General features: G+C 44.3%; 1 protein-coding gene across 2 annotated transcripts; it reads left to right on the forward strand.

The window, feature by feature from the left end:
• Nucleotides 1–8,472: 8,472 nt before the first annotated feature.
• On the forward strand, nt 8,473–23,281 carry Patl2 (PAT1 homolog 2). Of its 2 annotated transcripts, none has more exons than XM_023712941.1 (15): nt 8,473–8,499; nt 12,571–12,655; nt 13,385–13,575; nt 14,322–14,402; nt 15,116–15,225; nt 15,680–15,763; nt 15,997–16,138; nt 17,935–18,052; nt 18,141–18,238; nt 18,756–18,809; nt 18,908–19,041; nt 19,392–19,551; nt 20,672–20,812; nt 22,052–22,149; nt 22,688–23,281. In XM_023712941.1, the coding sequence occupies exons 2-15, from the start codon at nt 12,640–12,642 to the stop codon at nt 22,839–22,841; spliced, it is 1,581 nt and encodes a 526-aa protein (XP_023568709.1). In that variant the 5' UTR covers nt 8,473–8,499; nt 12,571–12,639; the 3' UTR covers nt 22,842–23,281. The 2 variants fall into 2 exon arrangements, with proteins under 2 accessions (XP_023568709.1, XP_023568706.1); XM_023712938.1 differs by lacking the exon at nt 8,473–8,499 and adding an exon at nt 12,351–12,392.
• The last annotated feature ends 817 nt before the right edge of the window (nt 23,282–24,098 follow it).

Below are 24,098 nucleotides of genomic sequence, written 5' to 3' on the forward strand. Positions count from 1 at the left end.
AAAAAAAAAAAAAAAAAAAAGAAAAGACAAACTAATTTATAGTGACAAAGCAGTTAAATAGTTTCCAGTGGGGAAAGGAAACATACTACACTGTGGTAGTAAAACAGTGTCTCATCCAAACATGTCCACGTCCTCTTCTGCAGAAGCTGTGAATGCATTATCTGTCATGGTAAAGGGGATCCTGCAGGTATAACTAAGGTTGAGAACCTTGAGATGAGGTTACCAGAGATTATTATTCAAGGAAATCCAATATTGTGGAGGACCAGCTGGGTGACTCTCCTTGATGGAGGAGGACTGTCTCCATTTGGCTGAGTCCGATCCTTGTTGTAACCCAAAAATCAAAAACCAGACTCAAAAGCGCTTTATTTAGCTGAGCTCAGCGGCAGCAAGGACTCTCGTCTCCAAGTATGTGCATGCAGAGGTAGAGAGAAGCAGGGGTTTATAAAGCTGAAAACTTTATAAAACTGGGTGATCTTGTGGCTTGAGTACTAGGGAAATGCAGCACAGGGGTCAGGGTCCACTTAAGGGAATCAGGATAATTTTAGGAACAGGGGGTTACAGTCTTTCAACATGCAGTTACATCTTCCGCGAACAAACAATTAAATTTAATGACATGGTGTTGATTACAGGTTGTCACAAGTTGGATATTAGGATAATTTTGGGAATGGGGAGGTTATATTCTAGAACAAATAGTCATCACTTTAGGGTATGAGGCTGATCACAGGCTAGATAGGATACATTGCGCAGTTTGCACTAGGACAAAGGAATAGTTTAAGCATTTACAAGCTGTGGTCAGAGTGCAGGAGGATAGCTTGAGTCATAAAATGGAGCCTAAGTTGTCAGCTTATAACAAACAGGTCTTGATAACGAGGTCACAGTGGAAACATACAGAACTGTACAAAAAAATGGCTATTCTGGTTACAAAATGGAGTCAAACACATAGGTTATAACAGAAACGTACAGAGTTGTGTAACAAAATAGCTGTTCTAGTTACAAAATGGAGATGGTTACATAGGTTATAACAATCCTGTTTCCATGTACTAATATGTATAGAGCTGGCTGGGGCTTTTCCTTATCCCTTTGTGGCAGGCAGCCAAGTTAGATAGAAATATTGGGGGCTGGGGAGATGGCTCAGTGGAATAAGCGCTTCCCTGGTAAGCGTGAGGGCCTGAGTTCAATCCCTGGTTCCACCAAAAAAAAAAAGATAGAAATATTATAGACAGTCCACAGGGCCAGGCCCTCAAGGAGACAAGATAGAAGACAAGGTGACTTTGCAGCTTGGAAGAGACAGACACTCCCATATGGGCCACACCTCAAGACAAAATAGAAAACAAATACAACTACATATTTCCCTGGGCATCAGGGATTGATGTTCTAAATAGGAATCACTTTGAAAGAGCCCAAATGAGTCACTAGCCCGATCCCCAACAGGAAGAGACCCCATTCCATATTCATGTCAGCTTGCTACATGACTTGCTTCCCCATTTGTTCCTGGACTTAATAAACTTTACCTGAGCAATGGTGCTTGTAATCTCATTGGTTGACCATAGTTTGGTCCCACCTCATGCCCAACTAAGCAACTTCCCATGTCCTTTCCACCCTTAGACCCACCTCACCACATGGTTTTCCTCTATAAAAAGTCCCTGGAAGAGACAGCTTCCTGGGGACAACCTGCTTGGGCCCCCCTCCTGTCCCTCTCTTGAATAGGAGCTTTCTTTCCCTCAATAAATATATTCTGCTCATAACCTCTGTTTATTCCTAAAATTCATTCTTTGGTTTTAGAGCACACGAACTCATCTAGGTCAAGTCAGGTCAGGAGATCATTTTTCCCTATGTCATTTGGAGGTTCCCTATATCATTTGGAGGTCACCCACCCAAGGTAAGTTTTCTACATGTATCACCTTCAATTGGCTTTAAAGCAGGAAACTTTTTTGACTATGGCCAGAGGAAAATTTGGTTACAGAAGAATGTCAGAGAGTTGGGCTATGTTGGCTGTGAAGGTAGATGGAGAGTCTGTGGGTCAAGAAATGAGGATAGCTTCTAAAAGCTGGGACAACCAGGACAGATGGCCCTGGCATCTCTAGAAGAGAATACTGCGCTGATCAGGTCTTGTTTTTAGCTCTATGTGTTAGACTTCTGGGCTACAGAAACATAAAATGACAAATTATGTTGTCTTAAACCACTACATTTAGCCAGGTGTCACAGAGCTACAATCTCAACACCCAGGATGCTGAGGCAGGAGGATTGCTATAAGTTTCTAGGCCAGTCTGGGCTACACAGTGAGTTCAAGACCAGCCTGAATTACATAGTGAGACCCTGTCTCAAATCAACAACAACAACAACAAAAGCCACTAAGTTTGTGAAAATTTGTTAAAGCAGCAACAGAAAACCAATTCATTCCCTTTTACTAGAAGCTTACATATTTGGACCTGGTTGCCAGATACCTAGTTGAATATAAATAAATATTTGTCTTTCCAAAGTCTTCTTCATCTTTGTTTAACCAGATTTTGGCCCATAGAACCTATCATTTGCTATACAACTCAGGAGAGTTGGAGGTCTACAGAAGCTTGGTTTGGTCAGGCCCTTTCCAATCATATTACTGCCCCTAACTGAGCAGGATCATTCTGGGGATGTAGGCCCAGCACACCACACAAGAATTGGAGGCCTCAATTTGGCCAGTGCTTCAATATTTGGGCTATTTCCCAAATACCATACTATAAAAGAGTCAGACAACTTCTCTCCTACCTATTGTTGCCAAGCGTTAGAATGTTTTGGACTTTCTTTAGACCAATTTTGCACATTTATATCTGCTAACCTAAACAAATAATTTGAAGATAATTTCATGTAATACAGAAACCATTATTCAATCCCTATTACTTTGTTTAGTGAAATTTTGTATTGTTTCAAATGCTGGTTTGTTTTTTGTTTTGTTTTGTTTTTACTATTTTATATTATTTTTTAAAAAAATATTTTATTTATTTATTTATTTGGTACAGGGTCCCAGCAGGCAGCTCAGACTCAATGATCCTCCTGTCTCAGCCTCCCCAGAGCTGGAATTACAGGCATATGCCACCATGCCCGGTTTAGGGCCAGCCCACTGTACCTGAGGTTCTGGGGCCAGTAGGGCATAAGGTATGGAGGATCAAACTTGGGTCCTTGAGCTTGCCACGCAGGTACTTAGACCACCAAGCTATCTTTCCAACCCTATTTTGTATTCTTTAAACAGAAAGAAGACAGTGAGAGCAACCAAAGGGAACCTCTCAACCGAAAACAGGCATGTGCCAAAACTTGACCTGGGGGGCCAGGGAGATAGCTCGGTGGAATAAGCGCCTACCTGGCAAGCGCAGGTTCCTGAGTTCAATCCCCAGTACTGAAAAAAAAAGAAAAAGAAAACTTGACCTGGGGTGAGCCAAATACCTTAGCAGATTAAGCACAGGGGCCAGGGTTCGATCCCCAGGCCTGCCGTGAGCCCCCACCCCCACCTCTGTGCTGAGATGGCAATAGAGACTGGGCATGGTGATGCATGCCTGTAACCCCAGCTCTTGGGACGCTGTAAACAGGTGGATCACTATGAGTTTGACCTAGTAGTGAGACCCTGAATGCCCTGTAGACCCTTCCCTAAAATACCAAAAAAAAAAAAAAAAAAAAAAAAAAATCAAAAAAAACTTGACTTGGCCTAAATATTATAGGTAGCATGATGGGGCTGGGAAAATCACTCCCCTCTACTCACTGGAAGTTGAGCAACACCCCAGAACTAATCCTCTATATACTGTTCTAAGGCAGGAAGAAAATAAACTAATGAAGATCCAGGAAATCTCTGAAGCTCAAGGCAAGAGCACATGCACATGTTAGAACTCCTGGTCTTTTCCTCACATGAATTTATGAAGGGTCAGGAAACGTGAACTTTACAAAGGTTCATGAGATATAGACTACATCTTATACATATAATTAAATCAGAGTGAATTCTGGGACATGCGTGGTAGTTAAAGCCCCTGACATGACTCAGCACCCTGTCAATCATCCTGGTCAATCTTACCTAGAGACCCAGCTAGAAGCATCCAGGCTAGGGTGTACATCTTTTAAAATCCAAAAGCCTGACTTACCTGTGTATGTAGTGCTTTTTACTTTCTTGTTGTCTTGGCACCACTTTTCTGTTCATGCTATATTTTTGTTGCCACAAACCTCGCCCTGAGCACATCTTCCCATCACTGTCAATAAAAGTAGTTACTACTGCGCTAGCAAGATAGCTCAGCAGACTAAGTGCCTGCTTAGGCAAGCACAGGAACCAAGGTTCTGCACCAGCCTGGCCCCCAGGCACACTTAGCCAGTCACAGAGTCCTGGCGTGGTGGCACATGCCTGTAATCTCAGTGCTAGGGAGGCTGAAAACAGGAGGATCACTATACATCCAAGCTGCATAGTAAGACCCTGTGCCAAATGCACACACACACACACACACACACACACACACACACACAAATAGCTGCTACTAGCCTTGGGCTCACTTATGTAACCCAGGCTGGCCTTGACCTTTCTGAAACCCTCTTACCTCAGCCTATTGAGTGCTGGGAATATGGGTGTGTACCACCCTACCTGGACAAGATAAAACATAAAATGCACCAATTTTGCTGGGTGTGGTAGCACAGACTATGGGCCCAGCACTTGGGAGGCCAACGCAGGGGATTGCCAGGCATTTGAGGCCAGCCTGCACTATATGGTGAGTTCAAGGCCAGCCTCATCTGCACAGCAAGACCCTGTCTCAAAAAACAAAAATAATAAAGTGTACCAACTTAATCAGCATTGTCAGCATTGAACTCACTGGCACTAAATGCACTGGAAAAGTACAAAGAATTAAGATGCATTATGTACATGTTCCAACTCTTCACGATAAATGTACTCATTATGCACTGCAAGCACATAATAAGAAATTTTAAAATTAAAAAATAACAAATAAATAAATACAGCTCCTTTTCTTTTAGCACTGGATGTATGCTTTGTAATTCTTTGGTTATCATATACAGAGCCTGGAATCTACCTACTGGATCCATTCCATGGTATCATTTTGCAAACAGAGCTACAGGACAACATACAAACCCAGACATCAGCAGCCAAGAAGCCCAGCCAAAAAGGATGGCAACTCCCTGCCTGGGAAGTCCCTCACGGATGCATAGGACAGATTTGCAGTTAAACAGTAGATCTAATTGTTGTTCAGAGAGGAAGATTTTGGCCTTCCCTCAGAGGGTGCCAGTCTGTGCTCAGCAGTTCTGACTGTGTCCCTACAACTCAACCAAAAGGGGGCTGCATAGAGAGCCAGGATCAAGATGCTCTGCCCTGGACAGAATCTTGCAGGCAGATTCCCTGATGTCTCTCAGGAAACATGACTTAGTCCACCGGATGTTACTGTTTTTCTTTGGGAGCACAACTGGCAGCATGCCCTGGATACTGTAGATATGATTGGCTACTTGGGTAGTGCCAAGGCACACACTGGGTCCTCTTTTTTTTTTTTTATGTATTTAGTACAGGGTCTCACTACACTGCTCAGATTCTAGTGAGCCTCCTGTTTTCAGCATCCCAAGTGCTGGGATAGCTTGCCCAGGGGTGGGGGTCAGCAAGGCAGGGATCGAACCCCAGACGCTGTGCTCTGCCTAAGTAGGCGCTTTAGTCCACTGAGCTATCTGGCTGGCCCATGAGCATCCTGTTGAGTTTTGTTTTCCCTCTGTTCCTTCTTTTCTGTGTACCATGCCCCACCCCCATACCACCCCTATCCAATCTGTTTTTTCCAGACTTTTGTGTATCAACAAATTCAAATCCTTTGGCTTTTCTGGTGCTGGTCAAGGAACAGTTGAAAAGCAGAGTACCTGCTTTGTATTTCCTAGCAGAGAACAAAAAGAAAAATGTGTGTATTTTAAAAGGCACAGGCCAGGCATGGTGGTGCAGGCTCATAATCTCAGTGCTCAGGAGACTGAGGGAGGCATGAGTTTGAGGCCAACCTGGGCTGCAGGGCAAGACCCTGTCTTTGAAAAAGAAAAGAAAGGCTGGGTAGATAGTTCAGTGGACTAAAAGCCTTCTTAGGCAAGCGCAGGGACCAGGTACAATCTCTAGTGCCTCGTAGTGCACCGGCCCCACCCCACAGGCGCGCTGAGCCAGCCTGGGAGTCCAGGTGCGCAAGCCTGTAATCCTAGCGCTGGGAAGGCTGAAACAGGAGGACCACTACGAGTTTGAGAGAAAGGAAGAGAGAAAAAAGTTCAGTTTTCAGACCAGTCATGGGGGCAGCAAATGTCTGTAATCACAGCACTTGGGAAGCTTAGGCAGGAGGATCACCTGAGTTCAAAGCCAATCTGGAGTATATAGTGAATTGACAGCTACAGTACACGCAATGAGACTCTGTCTCAAAAATAAACAGACAGACAGATAAAATAAAAGGTGCAGTTGTTGTTCCTACAGAGGTAAAGAGGGAGGGAGAAGCCACTCGTGCCTCTACCATTGCTTCCTCTGTTGTTACCACATGTCTCCTGGCATAGGTCCTGTGCCTACAGCCTAGCTCCACGCACACTATCAACCCACACAGTCTCACCTGTAGCCACTGGGCGTTGCAGCCACTGAATGTTGTAAAACCAGCACACCCTAGCACACAATCCAGAAAGGGCGAGCACCTGGGTTCCCAGAGAGGGTGGAGGTGCTGCTGGGTGGAGCCCTGTGCAGAGGACAGGCTATGTTCCGGGCAGCAACCTGCTGCAACCTGCTGAGGTGCTTCATGGGGCTCCCGGAACCAACATTAAGATGAAGACACTGACTAGGGCCGAAACTGGATCTATGGTGAAAGGTCCCGGAGCTCAATTATTTACCATACTCTGTTTTAATTCTTTAAGCAATATAAAACCAAACAGGTGATATCCAGGGAAAGCTGATTTTGATTAAGACTGTTTTTAACCACCATGGAGAAATGACAACAGTCTGTCGGTATTTGGACATACAAGGTTTAGAAAGTTCTATTTTTACATAGTCTGGAGGCACAGGCTGAAGAATATCAAAACCCTGAGCAGGCTACAGGTCTCCCCCAGGAGGCTGGGGGGGGGCACACTTATTTTACATTTTTCTCCCTAGTCACTTTCTAATGCAGAAACTTTGTGGGTACTAGTACATAACAAATCTAAAGCAGAACTGAGCAAGCTCCATCTGAGATCTCAGGAGAAGCAGTTTCTCCTCTGCTGTAAACTCTCTTCCAAAAAAAGCAAAGTTTTTTTCTGATTCCAGTGTAAATGTCTTAAAGTTCTTGCCTGCAGGAACCAAGGATTGTACTTAATTCATCACTGGACTATTTTGATGATACTGCTACCTGGCACTGTGTACTTTATGTTCTTTTTTTTAAAAAAAAAAAATGTTTTTTGAGAGAGTTTTAAAAAGGAGATTTTAAAGAAAGGGTTTTTTTTTTGTTGCTTTGTTTGTTTGGTTTTTTTGTTTGTTTTGAGACAGGGGCTGACCTTGAACTCACCAGAGACCCTCTTGTCTCAGCCTTCCTAGCGCTGGGATCACAAGCATGTACTACCAGGCCAGGCTGAGAGAGAGTTTGAGGACTGAGACTGCCTAATGTCAAAAACAAGGTAATTCCTAGCTGGGTATTGTGGTGCACACCTGCAATCTCACCACTAGGGAGGCTGAGGCAGGAGGATTGCTGTGAGTTTGGGGCCAGCCTGAGCTACAAAGTGAATTGAATGCCAGCCTCAACTGTATAGTGAGACACTGTCTCAAAAAGATTTAAAAAAATCTTTTTAAATAAATTACCTTTTTTATTTTAGATGCAGTAAGATTATTACTCAAATTATTACTCATGTTGAAACCACTAGTACTTCCCTGGATATCACATGATATCCAAACACCATTGTAAAACTCCTAGTAAGCCTCAGGTAAATGAGAACACTGTGGGTTCAGACCATGTTGGTTTCGAGGCTTTAGAGACCCTTCCCACAGTGCCACTTATTGGAGACCCCTGTGGTGGGTTCCAATTTCCTGTGTAGGTTACAGTGGGGAAGGAAAGAAAGCAAGAGACAAAGTAAAGAAGTGTATAGCAGGGGTCTGGGACCACCAGTCACTCTCTAGGAGCAAAAGGCCAGGGGACACCCAGACCCTTGGTATTTATTCAATACATCTGAGTCAAGAGCAATGGGTGAAGGGCAGTGGGTGTTTTTCCTGGAACAGCATAGAGGCTGATAAAAGGGGCAAGTTTAACATTATAAAGAAAAGGAGCCAAGATCCATCCACACACCTAAGTGCTAATCTCACTAGCTGAGACTGGCCTACAGGTTGACAGAGAATGGAGAGCCTAGGACAGATACCAAGTCAACCTACAATTCGTGGTCCCCAACGGGTATACATCACTGTGATATGATGTCTTTAACTCTTTGGTTTTGTTTTGTTTTATGTATTTGGTACAGGGTCTCACTATGCAGCTCAGACTCCTAGTGATCCTCCTGTTTTCAGCCTCCCCAGCACTGGGATTACAGGTGTGTGCCACCACATCCAGTTTCAGTGTGTCCTGGGGCAGGGCATGTGGTGCCAGGGATTGAACCCTGGTCCCTGAGCTTACCTAAGCAGGTACTTCGTCTGCTGAGCTATCTAGCTGGCTCTTTTTAACTCTTTGGGAAAGGTACCTAGAAGTGGAATAGGTCAAATGAATGAAATTTCTATTTTTAGTTTTTTGAGGAATCTCCACACTGATTTCCATAGTGATTATAGGAGTTCACATTCCATAATGATTATAGAGTTTACAACAAGGTAGAGTCCCCCATCCCAAAGGCCTCCCCAAGGGCCTCACCAGCATTTATACTGTGATTTCTTTTCTTTTCTTTTCTTTTTTTTTTTTTTTCCTGTGCTTTCTTGATGATACCAGTAGCCATTCTTTCAGGTGTAAGACAGAATTTTAGTGCTGCTTTAATTTGCATTTCTTTGATGGTCAAAGATATTGACCATTTTAAAAATATATTTATTGGGGCTGGTGAGATGGCTCAGTGGTCTAAAGCACCTACTTACAACAAGCTAAGCTAAGCAAAAGGACAGCGACCGCGGTTCAATCCCCAGCACCACATGCCAGCCAGCCCGCCCCCTGGTGGGCTGAGCTGGCCACACACACACACACACACACACACACACACACACTAAATAAATTAAAAAAAAAAAACCCAGGTAAAAATATATTTATTGACCATTTGTACTTCTGAGGAGTGTCTATTTCACTTGCTCATTTTTTGATTAGGCCTTTCATTTTGGGGCCCTGCTATTTCCGTGCTGTTTGTCTGTTCTAGATATTAGTCCTCCGTCAGAGGAGTAGCTGGCAAGTCTTGTTTCCCAATACTGGAAGTTGTCTCTTCACTCTATTGTCTAGAAAGAATTTACTTTGGTACAGTGTCTTTACTTTTTAAAATTAAATCTGTGTTTTTTTAAAACTTGTTTTCTCAGAAATATCCTTAGAAACAAGGCCAGGCATGGTGGTGCATGCCTGTAGTCCCAGTATTCGGGAGGTTGAGGCTGGAGAATCACCGTAAGTTCAAGACCAGCCTAAGCTACATAGTGAACTCAAAACTATATAGGAAGACTCTGTTTAAAAAAAAAAAAAAAAAGGGGGGGTGAGAGAGAGAAATGTCCTTGTTGATAATGTGGTGAGTAAGCTGGAATAGGATATACTCAGAGCCTGGTATTGACTCAAACAGAGATTTTCCAAAAACAATAAATTTACTCAAGAGTAGCATTGTAATGGGAAGATGCACGCCACGTTAAACCTTATATTCAAGGAAGCTGAGGTAAGGATAAGGCCAAATGAGGATTATGTAAATTATTTTGACTTAGTAATCCTTATCTACCAGGATCAATAAAATGTGTAGCATCAGGGCTGGTGAGATGGCTCAGTGGTCTAAAGCACCTACTTAGAACAAGCTAAGCTAAGCAAAGCACAGGGACCGCGGTTCAATCCCCAGCACCACATGCCAGCCAGCCCCGCCCCCTGGTGGGCTGAGCTGGCCACACACACACACACACACACACACACACACATAAATAAATTAATTAATTAAAAAAAATGTGTAGCATCAGTCAAAGTTGTACGAGCCATTTTTGGATAGCTGGCCTCAGAGAAGTATTTCCTGTGTAAAGTTATGCTGTGCTTTGTGTAAGGCTGTGGCTCTAGCTGTAAGCTTCTTGTTATTAAGTATGAGGTTCCTTCCCTTATAATCGCCTAGGCTTCATTTTATTTTTGTTGAGTTTGACACAGTGACTTCATTTTGATTCTAACAAGTTTCACACTAGCAACAAACCCTTGTATGAAGTTTTTGAAAAGAAACATCACCTTTTTTTTTTTTTGAGACAGAGTCTCACTATGCAGTTCAGATTCACCTTAACTTCACTATGTAGCCTGTAGCCTGGGCTGGCCTTGAACTCACCATGATCCTGACTTTAGGAGTGTGCCAACATGCCTGGCTAGCATCACTATTTTTCATCTCAGTTTTCCTAGATACTGGGGTAAATCCTGGGGCCACAAAAAAGAAGACACACTCCTGCTCTTCCATAGACCAAAGCATGACAAACACAGAAGCAGACTACAGGATCAGGATGTTGCTCAGCGGTGGACACTTGCCTAGCACATATGGGGCTCTAGATTCAATCACCAATAACACACACACACACACACACACACACACGAAAACCAGCTTACCAGAAGTTAGTGGCACAATGAGAAAAAGGCAAAAAGGTCAGCTAATCACACAGTCTAGCCTGTAAGGAAGCAGGATATCTAAGAAGGCTTCCTGGGGGAGCTGAAGCTAGAGTGGCATTTATTTTTCCCACTTAAATAATTACAATATTAGAATTAGAAAATTCAATAAAGCGTCTAAAAATCACCTTATCATTAAAGCCACCCTTCTTATGTGCTTGTGGCACAATGAACAACAAATTGCTTGCTAAAATAACGTTTTCTTTCCTTACTACAATGTATTGAATCCAGGACATTTGCACTGAGCTATAATCCCCAGCCCTTTTTAAATTTTTTTTTGTTTTGAGACCAGGTCTTGGTAAATTGCCCAAGCTGGGCTTGAATTTGCGATATTCCTGCCTCAGCTACCAGGGTGCTGCAATTCCAGGGCTGCATCTCCAGGCCCTAGTGTACTAGCACCTACAGGAAGACCCTTCAGAATAAAAATCTGCATGTGGGAATTGGTTCTCTTTAAGACCTAGTCTCACAAAATGCCTAAATGAATCACTTCTGGAACACTGAAATTCACATTTGGCCCTTTTCTCCCTAATGCCAAAATAAATTATTTGGAAATTCTTGGAATAAACAACTGAATAAAATTGCCAAAAGGCCTAAATTGAAAAAATTGTTCAAATGGAAAGGGAATGGGAGGAAGGGAGGAAAAGAAAAAAGGAAACAAATGTAAACAAAGCTTTTGTAACTAGGGAAGGGAGAGGGGTTGAAGGGAAGGAAAGGGAATGGGGAAAAAGAATCAAGATATATTATGTACAGATACAAACTCCCTATGATGAATGTAATCATTATGTGTACCTAAAATGTACCAATAAACTTAATTTTTTAAAACAAGGTCTAAACCAGGTTCAGATATTTGAAATATTTTTCATCATCAAGCTACTTAATTTTTTCCTGCCTATATAGTTCTGGCCCACAGCAGAACTTTTGAAAATATTTTCCTTTAGAAATTACCAAGAATCATGGTCTCATAACTGTGACAGTAAGGTTCTAACTTAATTTCTGATACAGAGGAATTAACTTACTTTTTATGCAGCAGTTCTATAAAGTCATATGTATGTCAGCTGCAGACAGGATGTGGGCCCAGAACCTGAGGTCACTAAGGGATTAGATGAAACTCAGATGTGTCTTGTTTTACTTACAAGCAGTGGTAGCAACTACTTGTTTTGTTGTTGATAATTTGTTTTTCTCCTAAACTTTTGGACCATTTTCCATTGGAGAAGCCAAAAAATTGTGTTATCTCAAGAAAAAGTACATTTACCTTAAAAATCTAGCTTCCAAATTCACAGGATTCCTTTATCAGTGAGCTGGGTAGGAGACAAGCTCATGTGGCCCAGTGAAGGGCTAGCAGCCCATGAGAGCCTGAAGTGTACTTCCCTGAAGGTATAGGAACTTGGTTCATAAGCAGTCTCATCAGAACACACATAAAGCTTTCCTACCTAGTTTTCTTGGAACAGAGATTAAGTGGAAGCAATCTCACAAATTTCCAGTGAAGGATTTGGAAAACAGTGGTTGGGGGCTGCTGGCCCTTTAACAGATGAGGGCGGGGAAGAGTTGGATCTTGTTAAAGCTGAGAGCACCTAACGGACCCTGGCCCAGACTGTCATGGCTACCCTCAGCAGCAAGAACAGCAACGGTCAGGCGGTGGGTGTCAGCAACCAGGTCTCGCTGGGCAGATGGTGGCTGGTGGTGATCACATGAGAAGTGCTTCTCTTCCAGTGCCAGTCCTGTCCTTCATCTCTGTCCCATTGCAGAGCAGCTCCCTAGAGCTGGACGGGTATATTTAAGGGTGGATGTTTACCTGAGCTTTTCCCTGTCCCAGGTTTACCTTCTAGATGCTGACAGTACTTTCTCAGGGGAGGACATACAGGAAGACGACCAGTTCACCAAGATGAAGTGTCTTGAAGGTATAACCAAGAGGGCCAGAAAGTTAGGGATATGAGGCCCGCTGCTCTGCCTCAGCTTAAACTTGGGCACCCAGAATTAGTGGAAGTGATTCCAACCTCTCCTACTTGCTGGCCACATCACACTGGGTGACTTGAAGTCACATTACTAGACGTTCTTTTCCCTGCCTGTGCAGTAAAATTACAACAGCTTTGACAGCCTGGCATGACTTTCAGCAAAGAGATATGTGTGAAGTAACTGGTAACGCAGATGGTGGCTGGTGGTGTTAAATACTGGGTTAAATTGAATCAGAGCAGCTGGCACTTTTTCAATTAAAGAGGCAACAGGAAGGGTTGTATAGTAGAGGGGAACAGCTGGAGGAAAACCTGTGCGGCACTCACTCAATCATCAAAGAGTTGGTACAACAAGTGAAACTTAGCACCTGTTAGGTTGTTTGCTTTAGTGGGGGGATGGTTTGGGATACCGTGAGGTAGGGAGTCTGAGAACCCTTAGAATGGAGGTATTGGTCAAAGATGACTCTAGAAGCCGAGTGTGGTGGAGCAGGCCTGAAATCCCAGGACTTGGAGGCTGAGGCAGGAGGATAATTCTGAGTTCAAGACCAGCTTGGGCTACAAAGTAAGCTCAAGGCCTGCCTGACTGCATAGTGAGATGGCTCTACAAACAGAAATGTTACTGAGTAGCAGCTATTCCAGCTCAGACTCCTCACACTGAGTCCATTTGTTTCCCCCCAGGCTTACATTTACACCAAAGGCCAGGCAAGTTCTGTGGCGACTTGATGCCTAAGGAAGAGGAAGAGAAAGACCAGGTGGCAAAGGAGGATTTGGATCCTGATTTGGGGCCAGATCCAGATGAGGAAGAGAATGATCTTGGGCATCCATCTGTACTTGATGCCACCCATTACACCCAGGTGCCCTGGCAGGAGGTGGTCAAAGCATTGGCCCCAGGTGTCTGCAGCTTAGACTGTGGGGAAACATCCTTCTCCTCTCTTCTACCACTTTCTAAAGTTCTGAATTTAACATTTTCTGTTTCAGGCTTGAACCTGAATTAGGGATTCTCTCTCCCCTTTGTCTCCTAGTGCCATCATAGTTTCTGATTCGGTCTTCATCTTAAAAACAGGTGTAGCCTGGTGTGGTGGTACACATCTATAATCCCAGCACTCGCAAGGCTGAGGCAGGAGGACTACTAGCTGAAAGTTTGGGGCCAACTTGAGCTACATAGTGAGTTCCAGGCCAGCCTGAACTACACAGTGAGACCCTGTCTCAAAAGAACAACAGCAGCAGCAAATAGGCCTTAACCTAGCCATAAACCCCCTCTAAGTTGTGACTGTTAGGATGAGGCATGTTTACCTGAGTCCCTGTATTTCAGCAGTCCATCCTAATATTTGTTTCCTCAGTGTCCATAATGAATGGAGGGAGACAAGGACTATCATGTAGAAATAAAGTGACTCAGGCTTTTCTTCAATCTCAAGATGAGGAAAGTGGATTCTTGCTTTTGAGGGGAAAGCAAGATCATGGAGCAGATGTATGTTGAGTATGAAAAAAAGCAGATTACAATTACTGTCCCATTGAAATGGTTGGCATTGTGTCCCCTGCCATGTCCCTGTGGACACAAGTGAATGTAGAAGACACCACTGGGGCCCATCTGAGCCTGGGTTTTCCACTTTTCCAGAGAAGTCTATTCAGCTCTCCTGGAGTCAAGACACCTGGTGTGTTGGGGATGTCACCTGCCTCCTTGCACTTTCCGTGGCAGGTGAGTCTGCACCAGTGCTTCTCCTGTGGGAGGTGACTGGGTGGTGAAGAGGACCCCACCCCTGAGCATGCGGAATGTTCTTCATCACATTCACTCTATCCTCTCTGCCCTGGAGAGAAGCACCCTAAGTGAAGAGGGCAACGGGAGCTGCCCTACTATGTAGGGGAGCGTGGTATATAGCAGATTATATGCCCAGCCATGGGTGCAGATGAACTGCTCATAGTGGGGCAAAGATTAGAGCCTGTTCCCAGCCTATGCCAGAGTTCAGCAGATGAGCAGCTCTAAACTTAGGGTTGGAGAGAACACCTTCCCTCAATGGACTGCATAATGGGGACATGGAGGGCAGGATTCAGAGACCAGGAAATCCTGCAGAAAGAACTAGAACTGCTCCAAAGAGGACTTCAGAAGATTCAGAAAGGAGGGTGCTGCCTTGGTGGCTAAAGACAACACACATTCCCCTCACACTCAGGGACCTATGACCTGATTTCTCAGAGGTGACACCTCTGTTGAAAGAGCCAGGAACCACCATCTGATGCACTCACAGCTGGCTTGAAGGTTCCCCAACACACATAATGTAGGGGGCAAGTTCCTAAAAGGCACATGAGAGTGTAAAGGCAGTGTAGAAGCTGAGCTTGAGCAGATTCTGTCTGCAGATGTGACCCAACTTTGAATTCCTCCCGCCCCTGCACCATCTACCACCAATTTCTTTGCAGCCTACATTTCCCAGCACCAGCGCTCCACCTCAGCACTTCGAACTTCAACAGCCCCTGCTAGACCCAGCTCTCCTCTGCAACCCACTGACCTCGTGGCCTTCTAGGCTCAGGTACTGATTCAGGGGACCAGGGACTGTAGCAACAGGACAAGCTTAGCTCTGTCTAGAGGCCTCAGGAGGTGGTGGCTGAGAAAAGGTGAGGGCCGCTCCACAAGGTATCACAGAAAAATAGTTATAGAAATCTAATACAGCAATTTGCAGGACAGTATCTTCTCCCTCAATGATGAAGACATGGAGACATAAGGAAATTAAAAATGTGAAGTCAGCTAGCATGACAAAACTGACAGGCCGAAGTTTTCCTAATAGTGCAAGATTTTTTACAGCCACTTTGCAAGAAAATACATCTTGAGGATCAGGAGTTAGAATCGTGCTGTTTTCTGTTGTTTGGGGGTGGGGGTGGGGGTATAAACAAATAGGAAGCCCTTGGATATACCCACTGGAAATTACCGGGAAGGGGCAGGGGAGCAGAGAGCTTCCTTCCTCCCAGCTCAGGATTCTTTTTCAGTCACCTGACCCAGCTGCACCCACAGCACCGAAGGATCTTGCAGAAGCAGCAGCAGCAGCAACAACAACAACAACAAACACCAAGGTAAAGCCACTGTGGCCAGCAGGCTTCAGGAGAACCTGTCTGCAGGCTGGGTATTCCCTAGAGACCACACATCTGCCCCCAGCCCCTGCACAGGTAGCACAATCTGGACTTGTCAGCCACCACTGCACTGTCCCATCACTGCCAGAGCACTCTACTGCCTGCTCACCACTCCTTGGGAATTTCACCACAGGCAGGGTGGTTAGGCTTAAAGGGATGTTCCTCCTGGCTTGAAGTCCCCTAGCCAAGAAGACTTGGTTTCAGCAGCTAGACCCCTATGCGAACCTCATGACCCGAAAAGAGAAGGATTGGGTGATAAAAGTGCAGATGGTTCAGCTGCAGAGCGAGAACCCCCATCTCAATGACTATTACTACCAGGTGAGTCCCTGGGTATTTGTGCCAGCTTTGAATTTGGGGCCAAAGAAGCGGAAACTTTTGGGAACTTCTCTGATCCTCTGTTCAACCCATAAGTCCATATCACTTCGGGTAGGAGAGACAGCCAGTAAAGGACAAAGATCATTTCTAGAGTTGACATCCCAAGTTCTTTCCTGCTCTTCAGCCAAATGGCATTCCTTATGATTTCCTGACCGCTTGGGCTTTGCCTCCATACTTTGCTGAGAAATTTCCCCATTCACCTTTGGAAATATGAACTTCCCCAAGTTTGTACGCTTTCATGAGTCTTAGAAATATCTTGTTGCAAATACTCATTTTTTTTTTAAGGTCCAAAACACAGGGATTTTGCCAAATTGTGGCACATGCCTACAATCCCAGCACTTGGGAAGCTGAGGTAGGAGATTCGTCATGAGTTCAAGGCCAGCCTGAGCTACAAAGCATGATCCAATCTCACAAAAGCAAAATTCAATATAAGTAAACAAAGATCTTTTTTAAAAAATTTTATTTATTTATGTATTTATTTGTGTGTGTGTTTGGCCAGCTCAGCCCACTGGGGGCAGGGCTGACTGGCATGTGGTGCTGGAGGATTGAACCGCGGTCCCTGTGCTTTGCTAAGCTTGTTCTAAGTAGGTGCTTTAGACCACTGAGCCATCTCACCAGCCCCAAACAAGGATCTTAATGAGATTCAATTTCTTAAAATAAAGAAATGCTGGCAGCCATTTTAACTCATTCTCCCATGCTTCTTATCTTCCTTTTATTTGTGGGGTAAGTCTTTGTGTATTTTTACACAGGTTACTAAACATCCATGAGTTTCCTACCCATGTTCGCACCATTACTTCCTTCTCATTTACATTACTTTCTTCTTTCCACTAATTAAGTGGCAAGATCACTGAAAATGAAAGTTTTATACTCTTGCTTTTGTGGCATTGCTCCTAAATGAAAAGGCTATTCTCTTCCTCCTCTTCCCTTTCACCTTTTTTTTAAAAAATGTATTTGGTATAGGGTCTCACTAATGTAGCTCAGACTTCTAGTGATCCTCCTGTTTTCAGCCTCCCCAGCAGTGGGATTACAGGCATGTGCCACCACGCCCGGACTCAGTGGCCAGCTCAGTGCACCCCGGGGGTGAGGCTGGCACACATGTGCTACCAAGGATCAAGCCCTGGTCCCCAAGCTTGCCTAAGCAAGTGATAGTCTGCCGAACTATCTCACTGGCCCTCCCCTCATCTTTTATAGGTTTTAGTTATTTTAATTTAGGATTCCTTAACTTGCTTTGAGATATAAGAGCTACTGAGCAAATCCATATATTTATAAAACTAGTCCAGAAGCCAACTGACAAACAGGTTTGCAGTGCTAGCTCTGGACATTGAGCTGTGTATGGGCTTCAGGTTGTCAGATAAACTCTGGTTTAGGAAAGTGAAGGTGGGATCACAAGGTTAGAACTGGGAGGACAGATGCTGTGTAGTGTGTGTGCTCAGAACAGAGAATGTCAGAGCTTGTAGATGCTAGAGCAGGCGACCTTCCTGGTTCTCCACTTTTTTTCTCTGTCCTGTCACTGGACCTCATCATCAGACCTCATATAGCTACCTGACTTGTCAAGTACTTGGTATGACAAGTGACACAGAGCTTAACTCTTTAGGATAGCTACTAGGAAGGTTGAGTGACAGGATCGTTTCCAGAAAGATTGTGATGGAAGAGGATGTGTTAAGAAGTTATACTTTACGCTTAAGAATCTTAATTCTAGATGAACATGATTTTTTTAACCCTGTGTCTTGGATTATCAGAAATACTATCAGAAGCTAGAGAAGAAGGCAGATGAAGAACTACTTGGACAAAAGAACAGGGTTCAGTCTCCTAAATTGGTGACACCTTACATTCAGAAGGCAGAGACTTATGAATCAGGTATGACTGGGCTACTAGGGGTGGATGTCTGGGTAGATGGCAGATGGAAGGGGAGAGTAATGTGTTCCTCCTAACTCGTTCCACACAGTGGTTCGAATTGAGGGTTCCCTGGGCCAGGTAGCTGTATCTACATGTTTTAGTCCTCGTCGAGCTATCGACGCTGTGTCTCATGGAACTCAAGAGCAGGTAGGAACATTACCTTCCCAGGACATTTTTTCCTCTACCCTATCTCAAAAAAAGGTCTAGAGTACCTTCATGTTTGGGGTCAGATTGCAGCCTAAGAATGAGGAAGCAGCAAGACCAGACTTTCTGTCTAGACTTTCCAGCTCAGAACGTTTTGGTTTTTTGTTTTTTGAGAAAGGGTCTCCCTGTATATTTCAGGCTGCCCCTGAACTCACTATGTAGCCCAGGTTGGCCTCAAAGTTGTGGCAATCCTCCTGCCCTAGCCTCCTGAGTTCTGGGATTATAGGAATATGCTACCATGCATGGCTTCATCTCAATGTTTAACTAATGTGAAGCCTGGAGTGGTGTTGTGTTATTGTATGCTAGTGAGATAGGGTTTTACTATGTAGCTCAGGCTGGTGTTGAACTCACTATGTAGCCCAGGCCTTGAACTTGTGGTAATCCTCCTGTCTCAGCTTCCCAAGTGCTAGGATTACAGGTGTTGGAACCATGCCCTGTTCTATAGACTCTCTTCTCCTAGGATCCAGCAGCTGTAAGCAGTCAGAAGCTTTGGGTATTATGCAGGATTGAGAAGGTAAACTATTAATTTATTGGAAGACTTCCTGAATTACCTTTTAGAATGGGAGTATGCTCAAAACTGCCTCTTTTCTTTCTCCACCTTCCGATTCCTAGATGTTTCTTCAGTTACTAGAGATAGAGGAGGGCCAGAAGGATGGGATTCCACAATCCTGCTACTCTGAGCAGCAGAACAACCAGGTTGAAAAGCTGTTCCAAGCCTTAAAGACCGAGGAGAAGAACAAACTAGAGTGAGTGTGGGTGGATGGGGGGGGGTCCCAGGAAGGGAAGGACTAACCAAATCATTGGTCTTACTGCCCTCCCTCCTTCCTAGCATATAGCCTTCTCTCTGTCCTCCTTCCCTCTCCCTATACAGGGAATCAAATCGTGGTGTGCTCTAACACTGAGCTACATCCCAACCCTTTTCATTTTTTATTTTGAGATAGGGTCTCATTGGATTACCCAGGCTATGCTCAAACTTGTAATCCTCCTGCCTCCTTCTCCCAGAGTTCTGGGATTGCAGGAGTGTACCATGGTGCCTGGTTTATGGCCCTCTTTTGTGTTCTAAACTCTGAGAATGCTCTCTTCTCTCCCACTGTAGGGAGGCAGCGGATAGCTTCTTGCAGGTGCTCTCTGTGAAGAAAGGGAAGACCTTGGTGGCCCGCCTGCTGCCCTTTCTGTTGCCTGATCAGGCTGTTAGCCTTCTTCTGGTTATTACCCACCATCTGCCCCTCCTGGTCCGCAGGGATGTGACTGACCAGGTACCATGAAGTCAGCGTGGAAAAGGATGGTCTTCTGAGTGGGTTAGGGGGTCTTGCCTGCCTTCCATTCTCTACCCCTAGAATTGCCAGCGAAGTACCTGCCTGACAGGGAGGCGGGGGCAGCCTCACCATTCTCAAGGAAGTTAGTTACAGAACAAACTACTACACCAACAGTATAGATAGTCAAGTATGGGGCTGGAGAGATGGCTCAGTGGTCTAAAGCACCTACTTGGAACAAGCTTGGCAAAGCACAGGGACCACCGTTCAATCCCCCAGCACCACATGCCAGCCAGCCCCGCCCCCTGGTGGGCTGAGCTGGCCACACACACACACACACACACACACTAAATAAATGTAAAAAAAATAAATAAAAAATAAAAAAGATAGTCAAGTATGATAAGCAAAAGAAAATAGGTATATGGTTGCACAGATTTGTGCTGCAAAGGTTTGAGAGAAAATAAGCACCCCTATCTCCAGTGCTGAGCCTTTAGGGAAGGCATCCTAGAGCAAGTGGGTACTGAAGGACTCTGTATTAGAGATGGTAATCAGTGATAAGGCCCAGGAAGTAACCTTATTAGGAACAAGCTGTGAGGAGCTGATGAGCTGGAGATGGACCACACATTCAGGGCTAGAGTAAGGCAAGCCTGAAGAAGAGGGAGCTCCATAGGTGAGCCACGCAAACGAGTTGTTGGGACTAGAGCAAGGCCAGTCCAGCAGGAGTTTGGCCTTGGTAGTTTTCCTTGTTAACTACAGCACAGATAGCTTTGAGAATGTTTTGCTTTCACTGTTCTCAGCAAAACACTGAGACCTTGCACTTTTGACTACCTCGTGCACCTCCCCCTTTTTTTTTTTTTACAGTATATAAATAGAAGTGGACCATGCTGGGCCGTCACTGCCTCTCCACAGAGGTTAGGTCCCACCCAGTCCCAGCTTTCCTTTTAATGTGTGTCTACAGTTTTTTCTTAATTTCCCATTGTCCCCTCTCAAGACCCCGCTGGCTGCACAGGTTGTGGCAAAAAGCCAAAAACAGTTCCCAGAAATGGAAGGGGTTACAGGGAAGGCAGGAGAAAAGTGAAGTTACAGTGCACTTTGGGAGAAGAGCTTATTGACCTTTTCGCAGGCCCTACACATGTTGTTCAAGCCTCTGGGCAAATGTATCAGTCATTTGACCTTCCACGAACTCCTCCAAGGACTTCAGGGGCTAATGTTATTACCACCCGGCTCCTCCGAGCGCCCAGTCAGCGTGGTACTTCAGAACCAGGTAACAGATCTGGGGAGGCTTTTCTCTTTTCATGGATGGTTTCTGAGTCACTAGTAGGGAATAAGTCAGAGCAAGTTCTCACCTCTCCATAAATTTTATCTTCTGTAGCACTTCTGAACTTCTTGTGAGCATAAGATCACCTGGAGAGCTTACTAGACACCAGTTTCTTGGTTCCACACCCAAAAAGTCAATCAGGACACTCTCCACCCCCCCAATTCCTCCAGTACTGGGGACTGAAACTTGGCCTTTACACTGAGCTGTGCCCCCAGCTCTTATTTTTTTATATTGAAACAGGGTCTCACTAAGTTGCCCAAGGTGGGCTCAAACTTGTGATCCTCTTGCCTCAGCCCCTAAGGGTACTGGGATTGTAGGGATACACTACCATACCCAGCTATATCTGCTTTTGTAACAAAGTCTCTGCTGCTGCTGTAAGCCTCTATAGCAGAGGTCTCCAATTTTTGATGTGTGTGCTTTTAATAAGAAATTCTGAACCGGGGCTGGAGAGATAGCTCAGAGGCACAAGCATCTACCAGGCAAGTACAAGGACCTTAGTTTGATCCCCAGACCAGCATGCAGTGCCAGCCCCAGAACCAGATGTGGTGGTGCACACCTGTAATCCCAGCACACAGGAGGTTGAGACAGGAGGATTGCTATGAGATTGAGACTAGCCTGGGGGCTACATGAGTGAGTGCAAGGCCAGCCCAAACTTGCTATGCAGGGTCTGCATAGCAAGACTCTGTCTCAGGAAAAAAAAAAAAAACCTCTGAACCATACCACACATGTATTTATAAATGACATATAACACCATAATAGGTTACATAATAAATACAAGAAAGTTTAAACTGAGGTGACTCTAAATGTTCCAAAATTCAGATGTGTTACGTTGTGATGTTGTGAACCCACAATGGAAATCTTTGTCTACAGTGCTTCGTATAGTGGGGCTCACAGACTACCTACATCCAATTTCTGGACTCATACCTGATCTACACACTGATTCCTGGGTTGGAGCCCTGAAGGGTACATTTAATCAATTCTCAGGTCTGTGGAAACTTCAGAGCAGTGATTCCTCTAGAACAGTCATTTCTCTGGCTAGCCAATGTAAAACCTGAGAGCTCCTGTGGGTATTCTTCTCCATCTATAAATTTATCTGCCCTTTAGTTAGGAAGCAACCTCAGCTAGAAAAGTTCTAAATGCCTAAAGTGAACTCATTTTGTCCTGAACTATGTGTATCATTTGCAGTTTGGAATATCTTTGCTTTATGCCCTTCTAAGTCATGGGGAGCAGCTGGTGTCCCTGGATTCTTCCCTAAAGGAACCCAACAGGGACCACACAGCTTGGTAAGACTATGCATAAAGACCCTGTCAATAGTTTTTCAGTATCCCTGGGATGTAAGCCAGATAAGAGATATCCTGAGTGGCATTTCCATTATTAGGCACATGATTATGTGCAGAAAGAATAGCAGGGAGCAGGGTTGTACCTGGTTGGGTTTTTTTATTTTTATTTTTTATTTTTTTAATAGTACCCCAGAGTGTTGGTCTTCCATAGGAAGCAGTATAACCTTAATTAAACGGGTAAGTTTGAGAGTCACAGACCTATGTCTGAATTCTACTCGCCAACAATACAACCTTGGAGCAAGTTCTTAGTCTGTTTATCTAGTGATGAGTACAGATCCCGGAGAGTTATTAAGTAGAAAGGAAGATATGTAAAGTTTAAGCATTGTCTGGCACACATACCAAATGTACGATTATCTTTTGCTATCTGGGTTTTGCTGAATGTGATAATAGTGCTGGAAAGATAATACTGAACCTTAGCCCAAGTCTGTTTCCTTCATAAATACAAAAGCTCTGACTGTATTTCTTCTTCTCTGCCTTCCAGGACAGACATGGTAGTTCTGATTGCCTGGGAGATAGCTCGGATGCCTACAGCTGCTCTGGCAGAACCCTTAGACTTCCCCAACAACCTGCTTCCCCTGTTCTGTCACCACTTGGACAAACAATTGGTTCAACAGCTAGAGGCCAGGAGTAACTGATAGCAGAAAGGTCACAGCCAATTGTTCAAGCCCAATCTAGAATCTGCCATTCACTGTCCTAGTTCTTTAACAGCTTTCTCTGGCTTGAACCACTGGTAGAACACACGACTGTTTTACTTGGGCTGTTTGTACACTGGTGGTAGAACTAGGACAGGGATGCACGTACCACTGATGGCTCAAGCTTCTAGCAGTGAGATACATGACCTACAGTCCTATTTCAATGTGTTAAAACTAAGACTATGGAGCATAATGTCCTTTCAAAGTAGTTAAGACCCTCTGGAATTTATTAAGTAATCTGACCCAATTGTCAACCCTACAACCTTTTTCTTCAGCCAAACTTTTTCACTTTAAACCTTGTTTAGTCACACATAGTCATATTGAGGGTAAGAGTTGATTTGAAAAAATATTCAAGAATCTATAGTGGGGTGTGGTGGCACATACCTGTAATCCCAGCATGTGGGAGGCAGAGGCAAAAGGCTCACTGATGTCAGCCTGGATTACATACCAAAGCCCTGTTTTGAAAAGGCAAAAAATAAAAAGAATTTATTCAGTCAACCCTTTTCATTTTAAACCTTGTTTGGTCATTTATAGCCTGACTGAGGACAAGAGCTAATTTGATTCAATCAAAAATTATCTGAAGTACAAGTATTCCAGGGTATAAGCATGAAAGACATAGAGGTCAACTCGGTCCTCAAGTTTTACCATCTAGAAAGAGGTGTTGAATAACAAATATGTATAAAGTGGAACTGTTGTAGTTAACACCTATTCTCTGTATACTCATCTGATCTAGAGTCAGTTTCTTCTGGAAGATCTCTACCAATATGTAGGCTGTTTAATCCTGACATGAATTTTTATGAACTCTCTACTATAATCCAAATCTGAAAATATTTCTCATGCTTTGGGATTTTGGAAGACTTCCCCAAATATTTTCAGTTCCTTTCTTAAAATCTCAATGTTCCTAAAAATGAGGCACGGATTAATAAGACATGATTAAAAAGATAATCAAATAATGTGTTTAAATTTCTAAGTTTTGGGCCGGCCAAATAGCTCAGTGGATTAAAGCACCTGCAAGCAGGCACAGGGGCTGGGGGTCTGATCCCTGGCCCTGCTGTGCCCGCCCTGCCCCTAGGGCACACTGAGACAGCAATTGCGATTGGGCATGGTGGCCATGCCTGTAATCCTATCTCTTAGGAGGCTGTGAACAGGTGGATCACTACGAGTCCGATCTGGTAGTGAGACCCTGAATACCATGTAGAC

This window comes from Octodon degus, unplaced genomic scaffold, assembly GCF_000260255.1.
Source record: "Octodon degus isolate 3935 unplaced genomic scaffold, OctDeg1.0 scaffold00002, whole genome shotgun sequence".
In the NCBI taxonomy this organism is placed as follows: domain Eukaryota; kingdom Metazoa; phylum Chordata; class Mammalia; order Rodentia; family Octodontidae; genus Octodon; species Octodon degus.